This window comes from Eretmochelys imbricata, chromosome 7 (assembly GCF_965152235.1).
Source record: "Eretmochelys imbricata isolate rEreImb1 chromosome 7, rEreImb1.hap1, whole genome shotgun sequence".
In the NCBI taxonomy this organism is placed as follows: Eukaryota; Metazoa; Chordata; order Testudines; family Cheloniidae; genus Eretmochelys; species Eretmochelys imbricata.
In genome coordinates this window covers 111,000,598-111,021,144 of record NC_135578.1, presented here as the reverse complement: position 1 = coordinate 111,021,144, position 20,547 = coordinate 111,000,598, and the positions used below count along the sequence as shown (strand labels likewise).

Genomic DNA, 20,547 nt, shown 5'->3' with positions numbered 1-20,547 from the left:
GGATTTGCCTAAGGAATTGACTGTGCCACTACCAATGGTCACTCTGTTGAGCTGTGGAAAATCGTCATCTGGAAAACTGAAGTTAATGAAAGAAGTGATGCTTATACCACCCACAGAGTTAACAGTTAAACAAGTACTGTATGCTACTATTTTCACTTTAATTTTATGACCTCATACCTTTTAAATACAGTCCTGAGAAAGTGTTTTTTTTATTTCTGTTTATGGGTGAGGTCAAAGTTTCCTTAACAAAATGTTATTGCAGAACTGAATAGTTAGGATATGGAATCTTTTGTATTGCAGATCTCCAAATATAAAATATGTGTGTCTAGTGGATCACAGGAATCAATTCAATTAAAAGCGGCAGCAGAGTTTTGTAAGCATATAATAGGCTTGTATAAAATGCATAATATGATTGGTATAATAGGCTTGCCATTCATAGATAATAAATCATATCATTCAGTGTATAGCACACAGTAAAAGGATGACCACAAGAAAAGTACACAATAAGATGTAAAAATCTTTGTGAACAAATCATTTTTAAAATGAAACGATGTAGAAGGGAAAGCAAAGAGGAACAAAAACCCATTAAAGTGGCAGGAAGGGTGGATAAGGGCAGGCTGGGTCAACACCTTATTTGCTTAACTGTATGTGGCATTAAAGAATGTATCTGCACAAGATGCCTACATTAAAGCTGTACTCTGTTTTGTATGCCAGTGACCTGAACAAAGTAGCTGAGCTTTACTCTTGTTGTTTATAATTGTCACCAAAACCTATTGTGCCTTTCAAAGGCATAATGCCTCCTGGGTGCTTGAGTGGGGAGCAACGAGAGATTCTTTGCTACAACATGCAGTAGCAAGAATAGCATGCCCCCTGTGTGGTTATGTTATTTGACTGTGACCTCTGCCTCCACTAGTGCACCTATGTAGGCATGATTAACATAATATGAAGGCATATGATTTATGAAGGGAGGGTTAATCTTTTCCTTATTCAGTTGAAGAGGAAAGATAGTCTTGTGGTTAAGCAGTAGACTATGACTGAAGATTGGAGTTCATTTTCTGACTGCCACAGCCTTCCTTTGTGAGCTTAACCTCTTTGTTCCTCCGTTCCTTGCTTGTAAAATGGAGATCGCAATACTTTCCTACTTCACGGAGTTGGGGAAGATAAATACATAAGTGTTTCTGAGGTGCTTAGATGCTAATATCGTAGGGCTTGTGTGCAAAAAGACACTCAGAAAAATTAATTCCAATTAACTAAAAGTGTGAATTTAAAAAAGAAAAGGAGTACTTGTGGCACCTTAGAGACTAACCAATTTATTTGAGCATAAGCTTTCGTGAGCTACAGCTCACTTCATCGGATGCATACTGTGGAAAGTGTAGAAGATCTTTTTATACACACAAAGCATGAAAAAATACCTCCCCCTTCCCCACTCTCCTGCTGGTAATAGCTTATCTAAAGTGATCACTCTCCTTACAATGTGTATGATAATCAAGTTGGGCCATTTCCAGCACAAATCCAGGTTTTCTCACCTCCCCCCCCCCACACAAACCCACTCTCCTGTTGGTAATAGCTTATCTAAAGTGACCACTCTCCTTACAATGTGTATGATGATCAAGGTGAGCCATTTCCAGCACAAATCCAGGGTTTAACAAGAACGTCTGGGCGGGGGCGGGTAGGAAAAAACAAGGGGAAATAGATTACCTTGCATAATGACTTAGCCACTCCCAGTCTCTATTCAAGCCTAAGTTAATTGTATCCAATTTGCAAATGAATTCCAATTCAGCAGTCTCTCGCTGGAGTCTGGATTTGAAGTTTTTTTGTTGTAATATCGCAACTTTCATGTCTGTAATCGCGTGACCAGAGAGATTGAAGTGTTGTCCAACTGGTTTATGAATGTTATAATTCTTGACATCTGATTTGTGTCCATTTATTGTTTTACGTAGAGACAGTCCAGTTTGACCAATGTAAATGGCAGAGGGGCATTGCTGGCACATGATGGCATATATCACATTGGTAGATGTGCAGGTGAACGAGCCTCTGATAGTGTGGCTGATGTGATTAGGCCCTATGATGGTGTCCCCTGAATAGATATGTGGGCACAGTTGGCAACGGGCTTTGTTGCAAGGATAGGTTCCTGGGTTAGTGGTTCTGTTGTGTGGTATGTGGTTGCCGGTGAGTATTTGCTTCAGGTTGAGGGGCTGTCTGTAGGCAAGGACTGGCCTGTCTCCCAAGATTTGTGAGAGTGTTGGGTCATCCTTCAGGATAGGTTGTAGATCCTTAATAATGCGTTGGAGGGGTTTTAGTTGGGGGCTGAAGGTGACGGCTAGTGGCGTTCTGTTATTTTCTTTGTTAGGTCTGTCCTGTAGTAGGTGACTTCTGGGAACTCTTCTGGCTCTATCAATCTGTTTCTTCACTTCTGCAGGTGGGTATTGTAGTTGTAAGAATGCTTGATAGAGATCTTGTAGGTGTTTGTCTCTGTCTGAGGGGTTGGAGCAAATGCGGTTGTATCACAGAGCTTGGCTGTAGACAATGGATTGCGTGGTGTGGTCAGGGTGAAAGCTGGAGGCATGTAGGTAGGAATAGCGGTCAGTAGGTTTCCGGGATAGGGTGGTGTTTATGTGACCATCGTTTAGGTTAGTTAAACTGCATTAAAACCCTGGATGGACACTTTGATTCAGAAAGAAAGTGGCCTTAATTCACTTTAGCACAATTGACTTTGAAAGTGAATTACTCTAAAACAAATTAAGACCATTTTAATTCTGAATAAGAGTGTCCACCCAGGGGTTCCATGCACACTAATCCACTTTAAGAATTAATTCAGATTAATTTACCAGAGTATCCTTGTATAGACAAGCCCTTACATAGATAGATCTAGGGAGGTGCTGATTAGTAGGCATGGGCAGTTATACAGATGATATTTGGTCCCTGAATATCATCTTCCCAACAGGCTTGTGATCCTATCCACTGGGGACTCCTTCTCCCAGCACATCCCCTTAGTTGAAGTTATATATTATGAGGTGGAGCATAGACAGGTAGCCTTCTTTCCTGGTGCCTACATCACTTTTTGAGTTTTGAGGCAGTCATCTAGCTTTTCCCCTCCTCTTAGATCTTAAGGGGGCAGACCAATGTGTCCGTTGGTTGTTAATTCAGGTAGGGTTCTTCTTAGGGTTCTGCTTACTTCCATTCAGCAAGACAAGGAATCATTGGTCCTAGCTCCACTGCTACTGGCCCTCTAGCACTGGAGAAGCTTGACCATATCAAAAGGCCATGGATAATTTGGGATTTGTGTTTGTGCTAATCAGACCTACAGAATAAAAATGTGCACTGGAATGTGTGCATTAGGAGCTACATTTTTTTTAAATAAAAGAAAATTTTCTCATGTTTTAATTTACATTCTTAATGCAAAATAATAATTCTGTTTTGGATGACTATTGTTATTTAATTTAAAGGGTACTGAAAGGCTTCTGGAGATTCAGAAACAAATGATGAGGTTGCTGGATCCTGTAGCCAAAGGGGTAAGATAAAAACTAATCCTAATTTAATAACTTGTGGAGTTAATACTGTAGATATGCTTCATATGGCCTCTCTAATACTGAACATAAGATTTATTATTTGACATTCATATCTGTCACCTGTGTATATTGAAAAACGGGCCTTGTATCACATTTCTATCAGTTTTGTGGCATTAAGATAACCAGATTTCCTGATAGTATGAGCCCCGATATTAGGGGCTTTGTCTTATATACCCAACTATCCCTTCCCTGCCTCCCCCTGAAAAAAAAGTGTCCTGATTTTTCACACTTGCTATCTGGTCACCCTAGGCACAATATAGTAAATGCATTTATTTCACACACCCACATATTATACACACATTATAGCAGAGCAATAGCTCTACTATAGTTAAGATTAAGGCCAGCTTTCCGTTTAAAGCTTGATTGTTCTAAGTGCCCTAAAATCTGTAGGGTAATTAGATCTCCTTGAAATTTGGTTTTTTGAATGGGGCGGTGAGGTAAGATCAGTGACCCAAATTTGGAACCATTTAACAAAGGTTTTCTGAGATACAGTTCCAAGAAAAGTACAAACAAAAAATAGTGTTTTATGAAATTCACAGATTCTAGCAATTTTGAAGTTTGAAATCCACCCTAGGCAGAAATCTAAGCATGAACTGTAAACGGTTGTGAAAAATCTGCTTCTGTCAAGGGTGTTTTTTGCGGTATGTAATCTAAGTGTAGCAAAGTACTCAGAAGGTGCTGTGACTGTTTTTGAAAAGAAAATAAATTACACACATGAGTACTCACTGGGAGGGAAGGGGTGATGGGTGCAAGAGTAAGTGGTAACAAGGGAAGAGAGGGTTGGGTCTTCAGTGAGGGATGGGAGTATTATGGGAAGGGGAGATAAATGGAAATGGGTGGAGGGAAGGGAAGAGGGCTTGGGGACTCAGCTAAAGAGGAGAGGGCCGGAACTGGAGGGTGGGAAAGGAAAAGACAGGAGGGGTTGGAGAATATGAGGGGTAGCAGAGGAAGTTGGGGTTTTAGGGAACTGTGGACTTGTCAGTCCTTCTGTGTACATGCTGGACTGTGGTGGAGCTCTACACCATTGCTGGCTGTGTATTCTGGGATCTAGAGGACGCTGCTCGTCTTTAGGTGTCTGAGCCCCTCTCCCTGAAATCCAGAAAATGAGTAGTTAACATACACCTCACCTGTGTGTGGAGTGGGTGTGAATGGGCAGGGTTAGCCAGACCGTGTGGTGGAGGGAGCCCGGTTTGGAGGAGGGTTGGATTGGGTGGAGTTGGGGCATGGCTGGGGAAGCCTGACTGAAGCAGGGGCAGCGTCCCAGCTTGGGATGGGTAGTGGGAGTGAGGAGCCAGCTCAGTACAGCTTGGGCTATATAACTAAGGTGGTGTGCCACCTTCCGGTAAGCTGCTGCCTGTGATATATGCATGCAGCAGCACAGGTCAGGAGATAGGAAGGAGCAACTTCTGGCTTCTGAAGTGCTAACTAATGGCTTAATGGGATGGGGAAGGTTGGGGAGGGGGAGCTGGAAATGTTCGTGGAAGGGCTATATGTTGTGAGGAATGGTGGGATAGAGGGTGGAGAAGGAGTGAAACACACCAGTCTCTCACACTCAAAGTTATTGTAACCACCATGCTTTAAAACTGTCAAGGTTTGGGGACGTAGACCATGGATAAGTTTTCTATGACCAGCCTTGGTAGCAACTACACATTGCAAACATTTCAAAGCACAACATTATCCCTATTCCACAATAAAATGTACAGAATGGGGGAGGAGCTATGAAGAATCACATTGCAACTATGTGATCTAGTGGAAGACTACTGAACTGGGACTGTTCCTAGCTCTTCCATTGGCCTGCTGGGAGACTGTGGGCAAGTCACTTCACCTCTCAGTGTCCCATCTGTAAAATGGGGATAATGACGTAAAGTTCTTTGAAGTCTAGTGATGAAAAGCACTATGTAAAACTAGGGGTTTTTAATTATTACCTAGCCACAGAAGCATATCCGGTACAAACCTAGGTGAAAACTACAACTGTCTGAATGAACACAAACATCTACCAACAAACCCCTTTCTCCAGATCATTTACCAATCCTATTCAACTTATTCATAAATGATCTGGAGAAAGGGGTAAACAGTGAGGTGGCAAAGTTTGCAGATGATACTAGACGGCTCAAGATAGTTAAGACCAAAGCAGACTGTGAAGTACTTCAAAAAGATTGCACAAAACCAAGTGATTGGGCAACAAAATTGCAAATGAAATTTCATGTGGATAAATGTAAAGTAATGCACATTGGAAAAAATAACCCCAACTATACATACAATATGATGGGGGCTAATTTAGCTACAACTAATCAGGAGAAAGATCTTGGAGTCATCATGGATAGTTCTCTGAAGACGTCCACGCAGTGTGCAGTGGCAGTCAAAAAAGCAAACGGGATGTTAGGAATCATTAAAAAAGGGATAGAGAATAAGACGGAGAATATCTTGTTGCCCTTATATAAATCCATGATATGCCCACATCTTGAATACTGCGTACAGATGTGGCATTAGAAAAGGTTCCGAAAAGGGCAACTAAAATGATTAGGGGTTTGGAACGCGTCCCATATGAGGAGAGATTAAAGAGGCTAAGACTTTTCAGCTTGAAAAAGAGGAGACTAAGGGGGATATGATAGAGGTATATAAAATCGTGGTGTGGAGAAAGTGAATAAGTAAAAGTTATTTACTTGTTCCCATAATATAAGATCTGGGGGCCACCAAGTGAAATTAATGGGTAGCAGGTTTAAAACAAATAAAAGGAAGTTCTTCTTCACCCAGCGCACAGTCAATCTGTGGAACTCCTTGCCTGAGGAGATTGTGAAGGCTAGGACTATAACAGGGTTTAAAAGAGATCTGGATCAATTCATGGAAGTTAAGTCCATTAATGGCCAGGATGAGTAAGGAATGGTTTCCCTAGCCTCTGTTTGTCAGAGGGAAGAGATGGATGGCAGGAGAGAGATCACTAGATCATTACCTGTTAGGTTAGGTACCTCTGGGGCACCTGGCATTGGCCACCGTCAGTAGACAGGATACTGGGCTGGATGGACCTTTGGTCTGACCCAGTATGGCCGTTCTTATGTTCTTAAACATTTCTCTTTGTTTAAAAAAATTAGAAAATGGCAATAAACTTTGTTAACACAGAGGTAAGGTTGCCTGATGATATCTTGTGCACTTCCAGAACATCGAGTTCATCAAAACTCGAACATCTGAAAGCCAGGAAATAAGAGTTCAGGTAAATGCTCATACAGCCTTAATTGTACTCTCTCTGAGTGGTGCCCATAATACACACACTCCCAAGTGCTACCTGGACTTGCCCTACGCCCAAACACACAGCCTACTCCCCTGACAGAGTATCACAGTTGTCAAATTTTACAACTCCTTCACACTTGCACATAAGATACCACCTAAACCTATATTTTCCCCTACCCAACATTAAACCCACAGAGTTCTTTCCTATCCCGCCTTTCTCCTGTCAATACCCATGGCAAGACACCCCAGTGCCCTACTACTGACACAGCCTACACAATTCTGTATTGAAATGATGCAGATTGGAACCTCAAGGTACCCATAAATCTCTCTCCTTTGACAACATACATGAGAGGACTCAGACCCAGATCTCTTCATATCAGAATCACAGCTCTTCCAAGCTACTGCATTTTATTCTTCCAGCATTTAGTACAGCTACACTACACAGTGAACCCAGATAATTTCCAGTGGTTATTGCCAGCTGTAGGGGGCATTTACCTTAATTCTGTATTTCCTGGTTTTCAGAAGTTTTAGTTTCACTGCACTTGACATTCTGGAAGGGCATGAACCAGGGAACCTTAAGTGCGTTAACAATGTCTTTTGCCATTTGTCTCTCTCTCTCACACACACACATAAACAAACCCCTGTTTGGTGACATTGAACTTTAATCAGAAATGTAGAATAGAACATTTTCACAAATGCGAGACAACCCTCTATTCCATTATCCTTACAAGAAAAACTGCAATAAGAAGAAAACACATTCCAGCATAAGTACAATGTAAAAGAAATGACCCTGCTCCTGCAAAGGCACTTTTAACTTTACACACAAAATAGTTCTACTAAAGTCAGTAGGATTATTGGCAAAGTGTGTAAAGTTAAGTGTGTGCATACATTTTTTGCGGGATTGGGGCCCTAGTTATTCTTCAGGTGCATAGTCAGTCCAGATCCACACTTTTGGGAGAACATATGCAGTTGGCACAGAAAGTGAAAATTTTCTGGAAAAAGCAACAATGCACATTCTTCATTGAAATGAACATTTGGAGAGGAGTTATTGTGTGGTATAAAACAATATCATTACTTTGTACTATACACAGAATACTCCTCTTCTATGTTTTCCAAAATAATGTTTTCTAAACCTAGAGGAGTACACTTAATGTTATGAGATCAAAGTTTGATCAACTCTTTTTCTTTTCGTTTCTCTTCCTGAAATAATTATGTAATTCTTGGATTTTCCCAAACGAAACTGCTTCATTGCTTTTTCTTCAGTGCCAACAGTCCAACCCTCAGCTAACAGATAGTAAAAAAGGCAGTGCACGTAGTGCAGTGAAAAGGGCTCTGGTAAGAAAACAGATTTTAGTTTTAAGCTTCCAGAGGATTATCATGAACAACAGGAAGCCCAAACATTCTACGTTATAAAATGTTCGTTTACAGCAGCCCCTTTAAAAGGTCAAAGTCAAGACTTCTAAATTCCAGATAGGACACATTTTGTATAATCTAATAGGAAGTGTTTTTTTTGGATTCTATTAGCTAACACTTCACCCCGCCCCGCAAAAAAAGCCATGAGGGGATACTGCACATAGTTCATCATATGCATAGGGGAGGGATTTGGGAGGCCAGTGAGGAGGCAAAGAGCATGACCCTCTCACTACATAGATCCTTGAGACAACTGCATGTAAGGATTGTCCCTCTGTGTTGCTTCCTATCCTTGGCACCACAACTGCCTGGGAACCCACTCTACCTTTGATTTACCACACCCCTCTGAAACTAGTAGAAAATAGTATTGTCAAGCTTCTATTTAGGTATTATAAACAATTAAAATCAAAGCTATTAAAATAGATTTTGGGGTGAGGATTGTTATACTGAAGTTTTGGGGCTTTTGCTTAATACAGAAGGTGGGTTTTTTGGTTTCATTCATTTTTAGCCTGAAAAGGTTGATAAAACCTCCCCTGTCGACTCTGGCTGCGCCTCTCGCGGTGGCGGAGTACAGGAGTCAACAGGAGAGCGCTCGGGGGTCTATTTATCGCATCTAGACTAGATGCGATAAATTGACCCCCGCTGGATTGGTCGCTGCCCGCCAAACCGGCGGGTAGTATAGACATACCCTAAAACTGCAGTGTAGATGTTTGGGCTAGGACTGGAGCTTGAGCTCTGGGGCCCTCCTCTCTTGAAGTGTCTGAGAACTCGGGCTCCAGCCCAAGCCTGAACATCTACACCACAATTACACAGCCCTGCAAGCCCAATCCCTGCGAGCTCAAGTCAGATGACACAGACCAGCCATGGGTGTCTAATTGCAACATAGATGTAACCTTAGCGGTATCTGTACTGGGGCTTAGGTCAGCTTAACTACTTCTCTTAGCGACATAGTTAGGCCAACCTAAGTTTTAGGTGTAGACCAGGCCTCAGGAGGAAACAAAAATAAAGAAATTGAAAAGAAACAATTTAGAGAAATCATATGAAAATACAAACTTAAGCCTTATCCTGGGAATATGATAGCATTCAGGTGGACTCATGCACTATCCGTTGCAGGATCATATTCTTATCTTAATGCTATATCTAGATAACTATGAGTGAAATAAATTGCCTTTCACTTCTTCCATCTGGTACAAGACTCTTTCTCTCTCACACAGTAATCTGAACTGTACCCATCTCTCCAAATTTTATATTTGAGAGAAGGTCCCCAACTCAGTCTCTGTAGCTAGTCTTCTGCTCCTTCTTATGGGTCTTACTCCTTCAAGACCTCTTGAGTTTAGGCAGAGACACTGTGTCACCTTCCCAACTAACTCTCTCCTCAACAGAACCCAGTTCTGCTGAGTTACCTTGGCAACCTCATGATGTCATTCAATCTGTTTAGGTGGTAGCAACAGTTTACCAGTGTATTACATAGACATAGTCCCATGAGGTCCCTGAAGGAGAACTCTATGTAAGCTCGAAAGCTTGTCTGTATTACCAACAGAAGTTGGTCTAATAAAAGTTATTACCTCACCCATCTTGTCTCTCTAATATCCTGGGACTAACACAGCTACAACACTCATTTATTACGTAACATTTATAGCAGTAGAGTTTATAAAGCAACACAACTTTTGTAGCTGGTTAAACACCAAAGCAGAGCTGAGATACTTGATTTAGTGCAAATCTGTTTATGGCTAGTATATTCCCACATCAGAAACATTATGCCTGATGTTCAACAAGATAAAGACCATACCATAGCTATATTTCCTGCAACATTTTGTTTCCTCATGAGGGCTTGAAAGAGCTGTACTATGTCTTGAATGTTCCAGTAGTGTCACTTTGTGGTACCGGATGAGGATAACTGAGTGGGAAGTGAGTTTGAAATGTAAATGACAGTTGGAAGGAAAAGGCATGATCTATAACAAGGAAAACTTTTTCATAGCATTCACCACTTCTTAATGGAGATTGGGAGGGGAGGGGATCCACAGGGCAATCACAGATGTGCAGACCAACTTCCATTTGTAATTTCATAACAGACTTTTGGCAATTACAAAATTTGCTTATGTGGAAAGGCAGTATTAAGAGGGCCTTTATAGTATTTTGGCTGTCTTTTAATGAACTATAGCAGCTGGAAGCAGGTGAGCCAGAACCATGGGACCAGCCTTAGTTTTCAGGCTAGCCTTCCTTCCATGGACCAGCTTTTGGGAACCTCTCATTACATAGTGTATTGTCCATAAGGTTTTCAGTATCATTTGTGAGAGGAGAACATTATATTTTTCTGAGCTGATGTTGACTGAAATCCGACTGTCCTATAGCTACATATATGTTAATACAGATATTGTTTCTATTTTATTTCCAGCCATCAGTTTTAAAGAGAATATCCCATTTGGGGTGCTTAATAACAGGGTGTGATAGTCTAGAACAACCTCTGATCTTAATGCAAACAGCTTGCAGGAATCTCGGTCTGGAACTAGGAATAGATGTACATTTAGCAATAAACTGTGCTGCTCATGAATTGATGGACTATGTAAGTTATTTTTAATATCTCTTCTTTAACTGATTTTAAAGTGATTGCTTATTTGTTCTGTGGTAGCACATAGATGTCACAACCGCATTGTGTTGGCAGTGTACAAATATACAACAAACACAAGTCTTCTGCCCTGATACACGAGGCTTTGAACATGTAGCCCCCGGTGGTGTGCACCACCCAAGACAGCAGAAATGTTATGGGTGAGTGGAGGGAAGCAAGCTTCAGGGAGACCACTCAGTTGTCTCAGCCCCTTGTGTACTATGCAGCAGAGCTCTGTAGTGACTCTCTGCATATGAACATGGGGAACAAGGGGCAGCTAGTGTGATGAGATATACCCATACCTACTAACAGAACGGGTCCACAGGAATAAAACCTTGCATGGAGCAAGGCACAATGGGCCATGGCAGCTATTCCTCCTTATGACCTGGCGTAGCAGCTGTGGCTCGCTTCAGAGACACTTCGGACAGTTGCGACGAAGTCATCCATCCCTTTTCATGTGGGGTGTGGTCCATTATTCAGGATTTGGCCTTGAGAACTTAAACACTGAAAAGCTAATTGTGCCAGCCAGCTCACTCTTATTTTTCTTTGTTTGAGACTTTTCTGATCAATCGTAGCAAACTGCTTTAATGGACAAATATTCATTACTAGTTAAATTGAGCAAGCTAAATTCATTTCACTTATGACCTAAGCTGGATGCGAGTCCAAGTTTCCAAAAGAGCCTTCGCTCATACCAATGTGCAGATTAATTATATGCCTAGCTTCTACCCCCTCTTGCCTTTAAATGTTTAAATATCTTCATATTCTGCAAAGTAATGGATTCCTGCTGTAATCCATTCACACTATTCTTCCCCTGCCCCCGTATTTTATTGTATAACACCTGTTATGTTTTAAGGCTATACACACATCAAGGTGTAGGGTACAATCTACTCTGTAAAACAAAAAAATGTGCAGCAGCGAGTCTCAGATGTGGGCCCATGACAGGGCTAAAAATAGCAGTCTAGATGTTCCTGCTGGGGCTGAAGCCTGAGCTCTGAGACCCAGTGAGGGGGGTGAGTCTCAGAACCAGGCTCCAGCCTAGCAGGAATGGCTACACTGCTATTTTTAGTCCTGTAGCACAAGCCCTGTGAACCCAAGTTAGTTGACCCAGTCTCTGAGACTTGTTGCTGCAGGTTTTTTGTTTTCTTGCAGTGTAGATGTACTCAAAGACCTGTTATTGCTTAGTACAACTTCACCTATTGAACAGGAATATCTGGCACTCTTATAATTGGCTGTCAACATTTCTATGACATATTCCTATTTTAGCAGTGTCTATAACTTTGTCAGATTTATTTACCTCAGGCTGAAATTTTGAAAAGTATTTTTTGGGTGTTTTTAAAGTTTAGAAATCAGTCAAGATGCTTTTTATTTAGAAAAGATTATGTACTATTCTGTCTGGCTTAGTATTTAGTTTTTTTATGTTCTGAGTGCTGTCAATGACAGAAACCCTTCATTGTTAATATCAGACATTTTATAACACACTTGTGGTGTGTAACAGAAACTGTGCCAATTGATGCCAATTTGGCACACACAGAAATCCTATTTTAAGATGAACAGAACCTTAAATGATGAAACAACGGGAACTGTCATAACATTAATGGTATGTGAAGGTGATGAAAGCTAAAAGTTCTCCTGCAGTTTGACATTCTGCCATTAATTCTACCTCTACCTAGACAGAATTGCCAACCTCAAGTGTGCAAAAATCATGAGTCAGGTCCCACAAATCACAAGAATGGCATAAAAACAATATATTTTGCTTCTTTTTCTTTGCCCTCTGGTTTCTGAGCCTTTAGAGTGCGCTCATTTCATGTTTTCAAGGTTTTTTCTGCACTCATTAAGGCTAGAAACTTTGTGTGGGGTATGTGTGTGAAAAGCTCACAATAAAATCACGAGAGTTGGCAACACTGCCTTGGACATGCAGAGGTCTAAAAATAGCAGGAGGTAAACTCCATCCACCTCACACAAAGCCTGAGTAAATAGCTAATGGTCTGTGGACTGAAATGAGGGCTGTGTACCCTGCATTCACCTCGGATGGGTTTTGTGGCCACTGGATCTGCATGATTGCATGGAAATTGTTTACCACAAAATTGCTACCGTTTTTATCTTTTACACATTTAACTTATGTTTTTAGACCAAAGGAAAATATGAAATACTGACTGGAACACTCAAGAGTCCTGATGAAATGGTCGATATGTATGTGGACCTAATTAATAAATACCCCTCTATTATTGCATTAGTAGATCCCCTGAGGAAAGAGGTAAGAGATATTTTGAAAGCTTTTAGATTATGCTTTGGGAAATATATTTTCTAAGGGAAATAAGAAGCCATACATAAACACTCGTGGGTGAAATTCACACCTATCCAGAGGGCCAGTACACCATTTATACACCACCTATATCCTACTTAATCCCCATTCTGAGAGCTTAAGTTGTACAAATGTGATGCATAGGCCATATGTTAACTCTCTGCACAGGCCTTGTGTACTCATCAGGAACCGTGGAAGGAATTTCACTGAGCTTGCATGTGTTTACCAAAAATTAAAACCATAAGGAAAAAGTGGCATTTTTCACTCTCTTGGAGACACACAGAATGAAAATTTATGTCAGACTTCATTCACATGTCCACAAATTGGTAATATGGCCCTTACTTTATATACATTTGACATGACACTTGATAGAAATTAATCCTGATTAGTGTGAGCATAATGCAGATATACAATATATAATGTGTTTTAAAGAATTAAATGAAAATGAAGTTCTGGCAGATTCTACTTGCTAAGCCACTGTCATTTTAATTACACATCCTTTCTTGGGTGCTCATATAGTATTTTAGATACATTGCAAAAGTGAAAAACTACTTGTGAAGCAGGAAAAAAGAATTAGACATAGCTGTACATTCCTAAGAATCATTTAGTAATAAGTTGCTATGATACTATCGCACCAAACATTTACACTCATACTGCAATATAAACCTATATTTGACAGTGCTGCTCAACAGCATTAAAAGGAGTGGTAGAACCACATAGAATTAACTGGAGTATATTAACATTAGATTTAACTACCAATAAAATCAAAATTAGAAGAGACAAATGGATTTGGCCAATAAATTATAATTAAGTAGAATATTAAATATGATATTAAGATTTATATGGATGAAAGGGACAGATTTTATACATTTAAATATCAATAGTTTTATCATTGTTTCTAATTATGTTAATATATAGGTTTGCTATATTTCAAAAAGACAAAAACCCAACTATAGCCATGGAAATATATTTTCTACTGTTCTGCAGCCACATAATTTAACGTGGAATCTATCCTTCGGAGCAGAATTGTGCACCAAATCCCTAAGCTTTCATTTAAAAACAGTGTAGCTTTCTAGCCTTCATGCTTATGAAGAAAGCCTTAAAAATGTGAACCAAGGGTAAACCAATGCAATGTTGTCTTCCTGAATCTGCCCATAGCCTGAAACAATAGCTCTGAGAGGAGTGAACTGCCCCATTCATCTCAATGAGTTGACTCTGAAACCTAAAGCTGACCATTTAAATATGAACATTTAAAACAATTTCATTGCTGATCATCCTAGCAGAAATGTATAGCTAGCTTTGCTTCTCTCAAAGTTCTAAACTGATTCACGCCCTTCCCAAGGTGCCAGAAGCCCAGATTGTTCCTTAGCTGCCAAAACTTCCGACTTCCCCTGACCGCTGCTGTGATGAAGTTACATGCTTTCAATATAGAAATCTGCAGAATATCAAAAATTGAATATGGGGCAGCTTAAAATAGTTCACTATTTAACAAAAACGAATGACCAAGCTTATTCACAACACAGCTTTTCCACAAACATTTGAGCATTTTAGAATTATCACTAATCTGGACCCATTTCCTCCGTCCATTCTTATACAGCAAAACACTTTAGTGAGTGCTTAACTTTAGGCATGTGCTTAAGTGCCATTATCTTCAATGTGACTTAAGCATGTGCTTAAATGCTTTGCTGAATTGGAGCCCCACATAGTGCAAATTTCTAATTACAGATACAGATTCTGTGTGATTGGTAGAGCAAGAATTATGAACTGAGGAAATTCACAAACCTCAAATACATCTGAGAATTTTACCATCTATTCAGAGATAATTTGTGAACAGAAAAAAGGCAAACTTTATTTGCTGTTCTCTCTGAGTCTGACTGCAGCTCTTATCTTCCTGTCTTGATACATGTCATCAGGCCGATTATATGGCTACTTCCTGTTTCACTATTTCATATTTAAATGAGATATGGATTTTAAAATAAATAATTTCTAGCTATTTAGCCATATTTTATATTGGATCAAGTGCCTGGAAACTATTTTATATTCCATTAGTTTTCCTTTAACCCAAGTCTGCAGGAGTGTAATCTGGGTAGCAGACACCTACATTCAATTCATTTTGCAGTAATATATTAGCTGATGCTTTTTACCTGTGACTAGCTCTCTTCTTGCCTTTAGCAAAATCCCTACAGCCAAACAAAATGCCAGTGATATATTTGATTTGTGTCCTCTAATAAAAATAATTTCTCTGTGTGAATGATAGCCCTGGGGCGAAATCCTGGTCCCACTGAAGTCAATGGCTGCTTTGCCATCAACGTTACTGAGGTCAAGATTTCACACTTGATGTTCCCTGTGCCCCCCCCACCACCACCTTATTTTCACCCCTCAACGTTTTTTTTATTGTTTTTCTAAATTTGTCCTTTAAACAACTAATTATTTACTTTACTGTTTACCCAGGATGGCCAGCAATGGAGCAATATATGTAATGCTGTTGGTTCCAGATGTTATTTGATTGCAGAAGATGCAGCCAAAAGTATTTCTAAACTTGTGGAGGATCAAAATATAAATGTACCAAAATGCAGTGGCCTTATAATAAAATATACAAATCAAACCAAGATATCTGACCTCACTGAACTTACCCGACTTCTAGATGGTGAGTAGTGGGAAAGTCTGAATTTCAAATGAATACATAAGACAGCTACACCTATGCAATCTATAAATATGTAATATTTTACATTTAAATACAGCAGTTGACAGTTTAGGATGTGCTTGTTAAAAGAAATTAAAACTCATGGCTTGATTGCCAAATATATTTAGGAGTTCATATATTCTGAAAATATTTAAGGAATCCTTATATTATATTTCAGTGCTTCAAATGCACCTGAGTGATACTGTGCCTCTCTTAAACGTGTATGTATTTTCAAGCTATGGCTAAACTTTATATATTCAGACACCAGAACTGAAAAAGAAACATACAAACAAAAGCTGAACTGGAGGAAGCTGAAATGTTACGTGTAACAAACAAAACCAGATTAGACTACATTTGTGGACCAGACAGATAAATTAATGATTCTGTTATTGACCCTTGGTCGTTACTGTATGTAATGCTTATGGGGGGGGGGGGGAAGAGGAGTTACATTTGTCAATATCTTATTTTGTTCTTTATAGGTTCCCAGAGACTTTATGATGGATACGTTTTTATATATCTAACTGTTCCCCTCCTCCCTAAAATAAAACAAAATAAAAAACCACCATGTCAAAAATCAATGAACAGTGAGCTTTAGGATTTAAATCACACCAGGTGGGAGGGCTGCTTTTCATAGTGAAGAGAAATCACTTCTGCTATGCTAGAGAATACATTTAGAATTAGAATACAGTACCTAGAACCCCATTCTACCATCTGGAATACATTGCCAGAATGATCAGCTCAGCCTGTAGTAGTTATAAGAATTCGATCACAGATGCTCGGTCTCACCTTAGCCAGGCTGAAAGGAAATAGTTTTAACAAAGTAAAAAGAGAAATAATAAAAATGCAGACAGGTATTATATTGCAACAGTTAAACTGATGTTATTGTGTACTTTTCTATTAGGAAGGCATTTACTCCATCTTTCCCCTATTTGTATTTAACCTCAGAGCGAGCCAAAGGACTTAATGTATAAAAAGTGAAATCTATATTTTTGTGAAATATATCAAATATTTACTAATGAAGGTTAAAAACTCTTATTATATAGGTCAAAAACATATTGCCATATTAGGAAGTCCAGCTGGAGAATCTTCTGATGATAGCCTTGTAGATCTGGTATGTATTGAAAGCTGTTAAATTGCAGAATTGCTAAACCATTGCTTTTATCATGAACTGGTATTTAGGAGAAAGGCTGTCTGTGTTTGAGAAAGGCATATAACCTATTAAAAGGGGTTTTTTCCTTAGAAAGTCACCTTTTACAGAGAGTTAATCTTTGAACTTTTATTATTTTTAAAAGCAAGAAAATAGCCAAAGCAGGATAAAGAGAACATACTTAAGTGTGTATTATCTATTTGCTTGCATTAGTCTGTAAAAATGTAAATGAATTACTGAAATTATATCTGAGTAGTAATAACCATCTTGTATAGTACATCTTAGCTCTGATAGTCTGTTTGTATTGACATTGCATTTGCAAATAAAGTTTCATTTCTTATGATAGTGATAATTAGTGTGCAACTCCAACTATACATTTAACTAAAGGAAGGTTTTATTCCCACATAGAAAGATGAGAAGTATTGTGAGTAGGGGTTTACTTTAGGACACCAAATTAAATAACTAGGAAGAAAGTGACTTCATTGCTAAACCGTGGAATTTTAAAATATGCACTTTTTTTGTCCTAAGGCTGTTGGCCTGGGTGCCAGGTTTATCAAGTTGGGAGGTCTTTCCCGTGGAGAAAGGGTGACCAAATACAACCGCCTTCTTGCAATAGAGGAAGAACTGGCCAAGAACGGAACACTGCGTATGAGCTTCTTTCTTACTTGTTTTCAGCTTGCAATGAATAAGAGAACAAAGATTGCAGGAGGAATGATTGAAACTGCTCCACGGGAGGGAAAAGGAATGAAAAGACTATAAATAAGCAATGACAAAAAACTAGGATGGCACTTGCCACAACGTATATTGTTGTCCTAATGGATTATCTGTTTACCTGAATGTTAAAATAGTCCCCTTCTTGAGGAGTAGCCTACATCACATTTTGCAGCAGAATTAATTGGTTAGAATCTTCAAGCACATGTTGGCAAAAATAAGATAAAAATTAAATTAAGGTTTCTCACAGAAAATTTTAGTCAAAAGCAGATGTGTCGCCACCATAGCTTCAGTTTACAACCCATTTCACAGTAATATTCTTTACAAAAACTATGCTGAGAAAGTTCAGGTTGCATGAATAAGCACTCAAAAGTCAGGAAATGCTAATGTTAAGGATGCATGTGCAATGTTAGCTGTGCTCCTTATAAAGAACAGGAGTACTTGCAACACCTTAGAGACTAACAAATTTATTAGAGCATAAGCTTTTGTGAGCTACAGCAGATGCATCTGATGAAGTGAGCTGTAGGTCACGAAAGCTTATGCTCTAATAAATTTGTTAGTCTCTAAGGTGTTGCAAGTACTCCTTTTCTTTTTACGGATACAGACTAACACGGCTGCTACTCTGAAACCTGTGCTCCTTATATGTACCAGGATGAATGACATGGCCTGCATCTTCTCTCACTCCAGTTTTATGCTGGTATAACTTCACTAACTTCAGTGGAGTCACTCCTGATTTTTACCTGTGTAAATGAGAGAATAAAAGCCCCAAACCTTTAACCTTTTGATAGCGTATTATTTCTTGCATATCTCAGATTTTTTTCATACAATTTTATATTCACATGTGTAGCATGTAATATATTTTCATTCTTTTATACTTACACTAACTCTAGATTTTTCTTATAGTCTAAGATATGTATAACTCAACAACCATGTATTCTATATGTTCTATTACAAGTGTAATAGCCTTCCTTATGTTCAATTCAGAGGGTGAGGCAGCTAAAGGAACACAGCCCGTTTAATTTTTTTTTTTGGTAAATAAAATGTTTACCTATTATTAACACTTCAGATTATTAAAATATATATAAATATATATAAATATATATATATATATATATACACACACACACACACACACACACACACACTACTTACTTTCCCTACCACCACCATTTTTTGCATTGGTCTTGGTTAGGACTATGAAAAAAAAAACCTATGAAATCAGTTTACTTTACACATATGTTAAAACTGTAACAACTAACAGCAATATAGTAATACAATAGCCCACATATAAGTTCACCATGTCCATATTACTAGGAAAGAGACTTAGCTGAACGTGCATGTGTAGCACAACCTTTCTTAGGTGCATTTCAAGTGACGGGGCACATAACTACAGTGGTATGAACTTAACTGGCTCATCAGTACTTTAGTGTGCAGTACTTTAGTACACTAAAAAGAAAAATACCAAGCACTGACAAATGTTTAAAAATACACCTCAAACTTCAGCAGTTTCTTGCAGATAACACTGCTCTAGCTGTAATAAACCCGAGTAGCAAAGTCCACATCCACCTCTAACTACTCCCGTCTCCACATAGAAGGGATGGGCCTATCACTATGCCCTGAAGATTAACAAAGTCAGGCTGTTATGGACCAAGGTTCTGATCCTGCAACCAACAGTGTACTGGTGAACTGCTACACCTGCATTTAGCCCCATTAGACTCTAAGGGCCAGATTGCGGAAAGTATTTAGACACCTAAAGATGCAGATAGGTGACTAGTGGGTTTTTCAGAAGTGCCAAGGCATCTAGGAGTTAGGTACCCTGCCACTTTTAAAAACCCCATTAAGCACCTATCAGCATCTCTAGGCACCTTAATACCTTTAACAATCTGGCCTAGCTTCTCTGTCAGTTGCAGATCAGTCCCAAGGGAGGTAGTGAGTTTTCATTCATATTAAAACTGTGTACTTATGTAAATTAAGCATAATACATGCATCATTTGGGATTATATTTTTTAAATCTAGTGTAGTGTCTGCAAATTTGTGTAGAACAATCAAGGAACTTTTTTTCCATTGCAGGTTCAGGAGAAAACCATGAATTTGTGGATTTTGCTGAAGAGGCACAAACAGCGGAAGAACTTCTCGATGCGCTCCCTCCCATAGAGCAGGACTCATGGCCTTCACAGCATTCTCAGCCTCTGCTGGCCCAGGACCAAAATCCTGTTTCCTTACGTGGTAGTACACTGCATCTCAACGAGGCTACCAAGATGGACCCATCAATATTTCCTTAATGACAGTTTGGCACTAAGTTGATATCAAAGGTCTAGTCCATCAAGGTGCTGAGCATCCTCAGCTCTCATTAAAGTTAATAGGAGTTGAAGGTGCTCAGCACCACACAGGATTGGATCCTAAATTTTGAGTTTTAGGTTCTGACGATGCTATTAGGTCTGTGAGGAGGTTAATCATGTGCTTGTGTGGAACCCTACTTAAGTTTCCACATGGTTGCAAGGGGTTCCCCCTTGTGCCAATGCAATAAGGCGAGAGCTCTAGTGAATTCTCAGTGAACCAAACTTCAATTGTTTGATTGCCATTAATTCTACCGTTACATCTACCTAACAATAAACTATTTTTAAATGCCTGAAGTTCAGCATTACTTTGTTTTCATTCAAACACATCCTATTTTGATAGTTTTTGTACCTGTGCATGTTTTATTAGTCTCTAATTCTGCTGTATCTGCTACACCTTGTATTTAGCTGTGACATGCTGAGTACTTTCCCAGACTGAGAAGAGCTCTGTGTAAGCTCAGATGCGTGTCTCTCTCACCAACAGAAGTTGGTATAATAAAAGATATTACTTCCCACTCACCCTGTCTCTATAATTCTGCTATAAGACACTGCACTACTA

General features: G+C 39.3%; 1 protein-coding gene across 1 annotated transcript in view; it reads left to right on the top strand.

The window, feature by feature from the left end:
* ENO4 (enolase 4) overlaps positions 1-20,285 on the top strand; it is a 33,370-nt gene extending 13,085 nt beyond the window's left edge. Inside the window, exons 6-13 of the mRNA XM_077821892.1 lie at positions 2-133; positions 3,447-3,512; positions 10,600-10,767; positions 12,938-13,063; positions 15,563-15,758; positions 16,838-16,905; positions 17,470-17,587; positions 19,723-20,285. Coding sequence (XP_077678018.1) covers positions 2-133; positions 3,447-3,512; positions 10,600-10,767; positions 12,938-13,063; positions 15,563-15,758; positions 16,838-16,905; positions 17,470-17,587; positions 19,723-19,934 — 1,086 coding nt within the window. The 3' untranslated portion in view covers positions 19,935-20,285. The remainder of the gene's footprint in view (position 1; positions 134-3,446; positions 3,513-10,599; positions 10,768-12,937; positions 13,064-15,562; positions 15,759-16,837; positions 16,906-17,469; positions 17,588-19,722) is intronic.
* Positions 20,286-20,547: the final 262 nt, after the last annotated feature.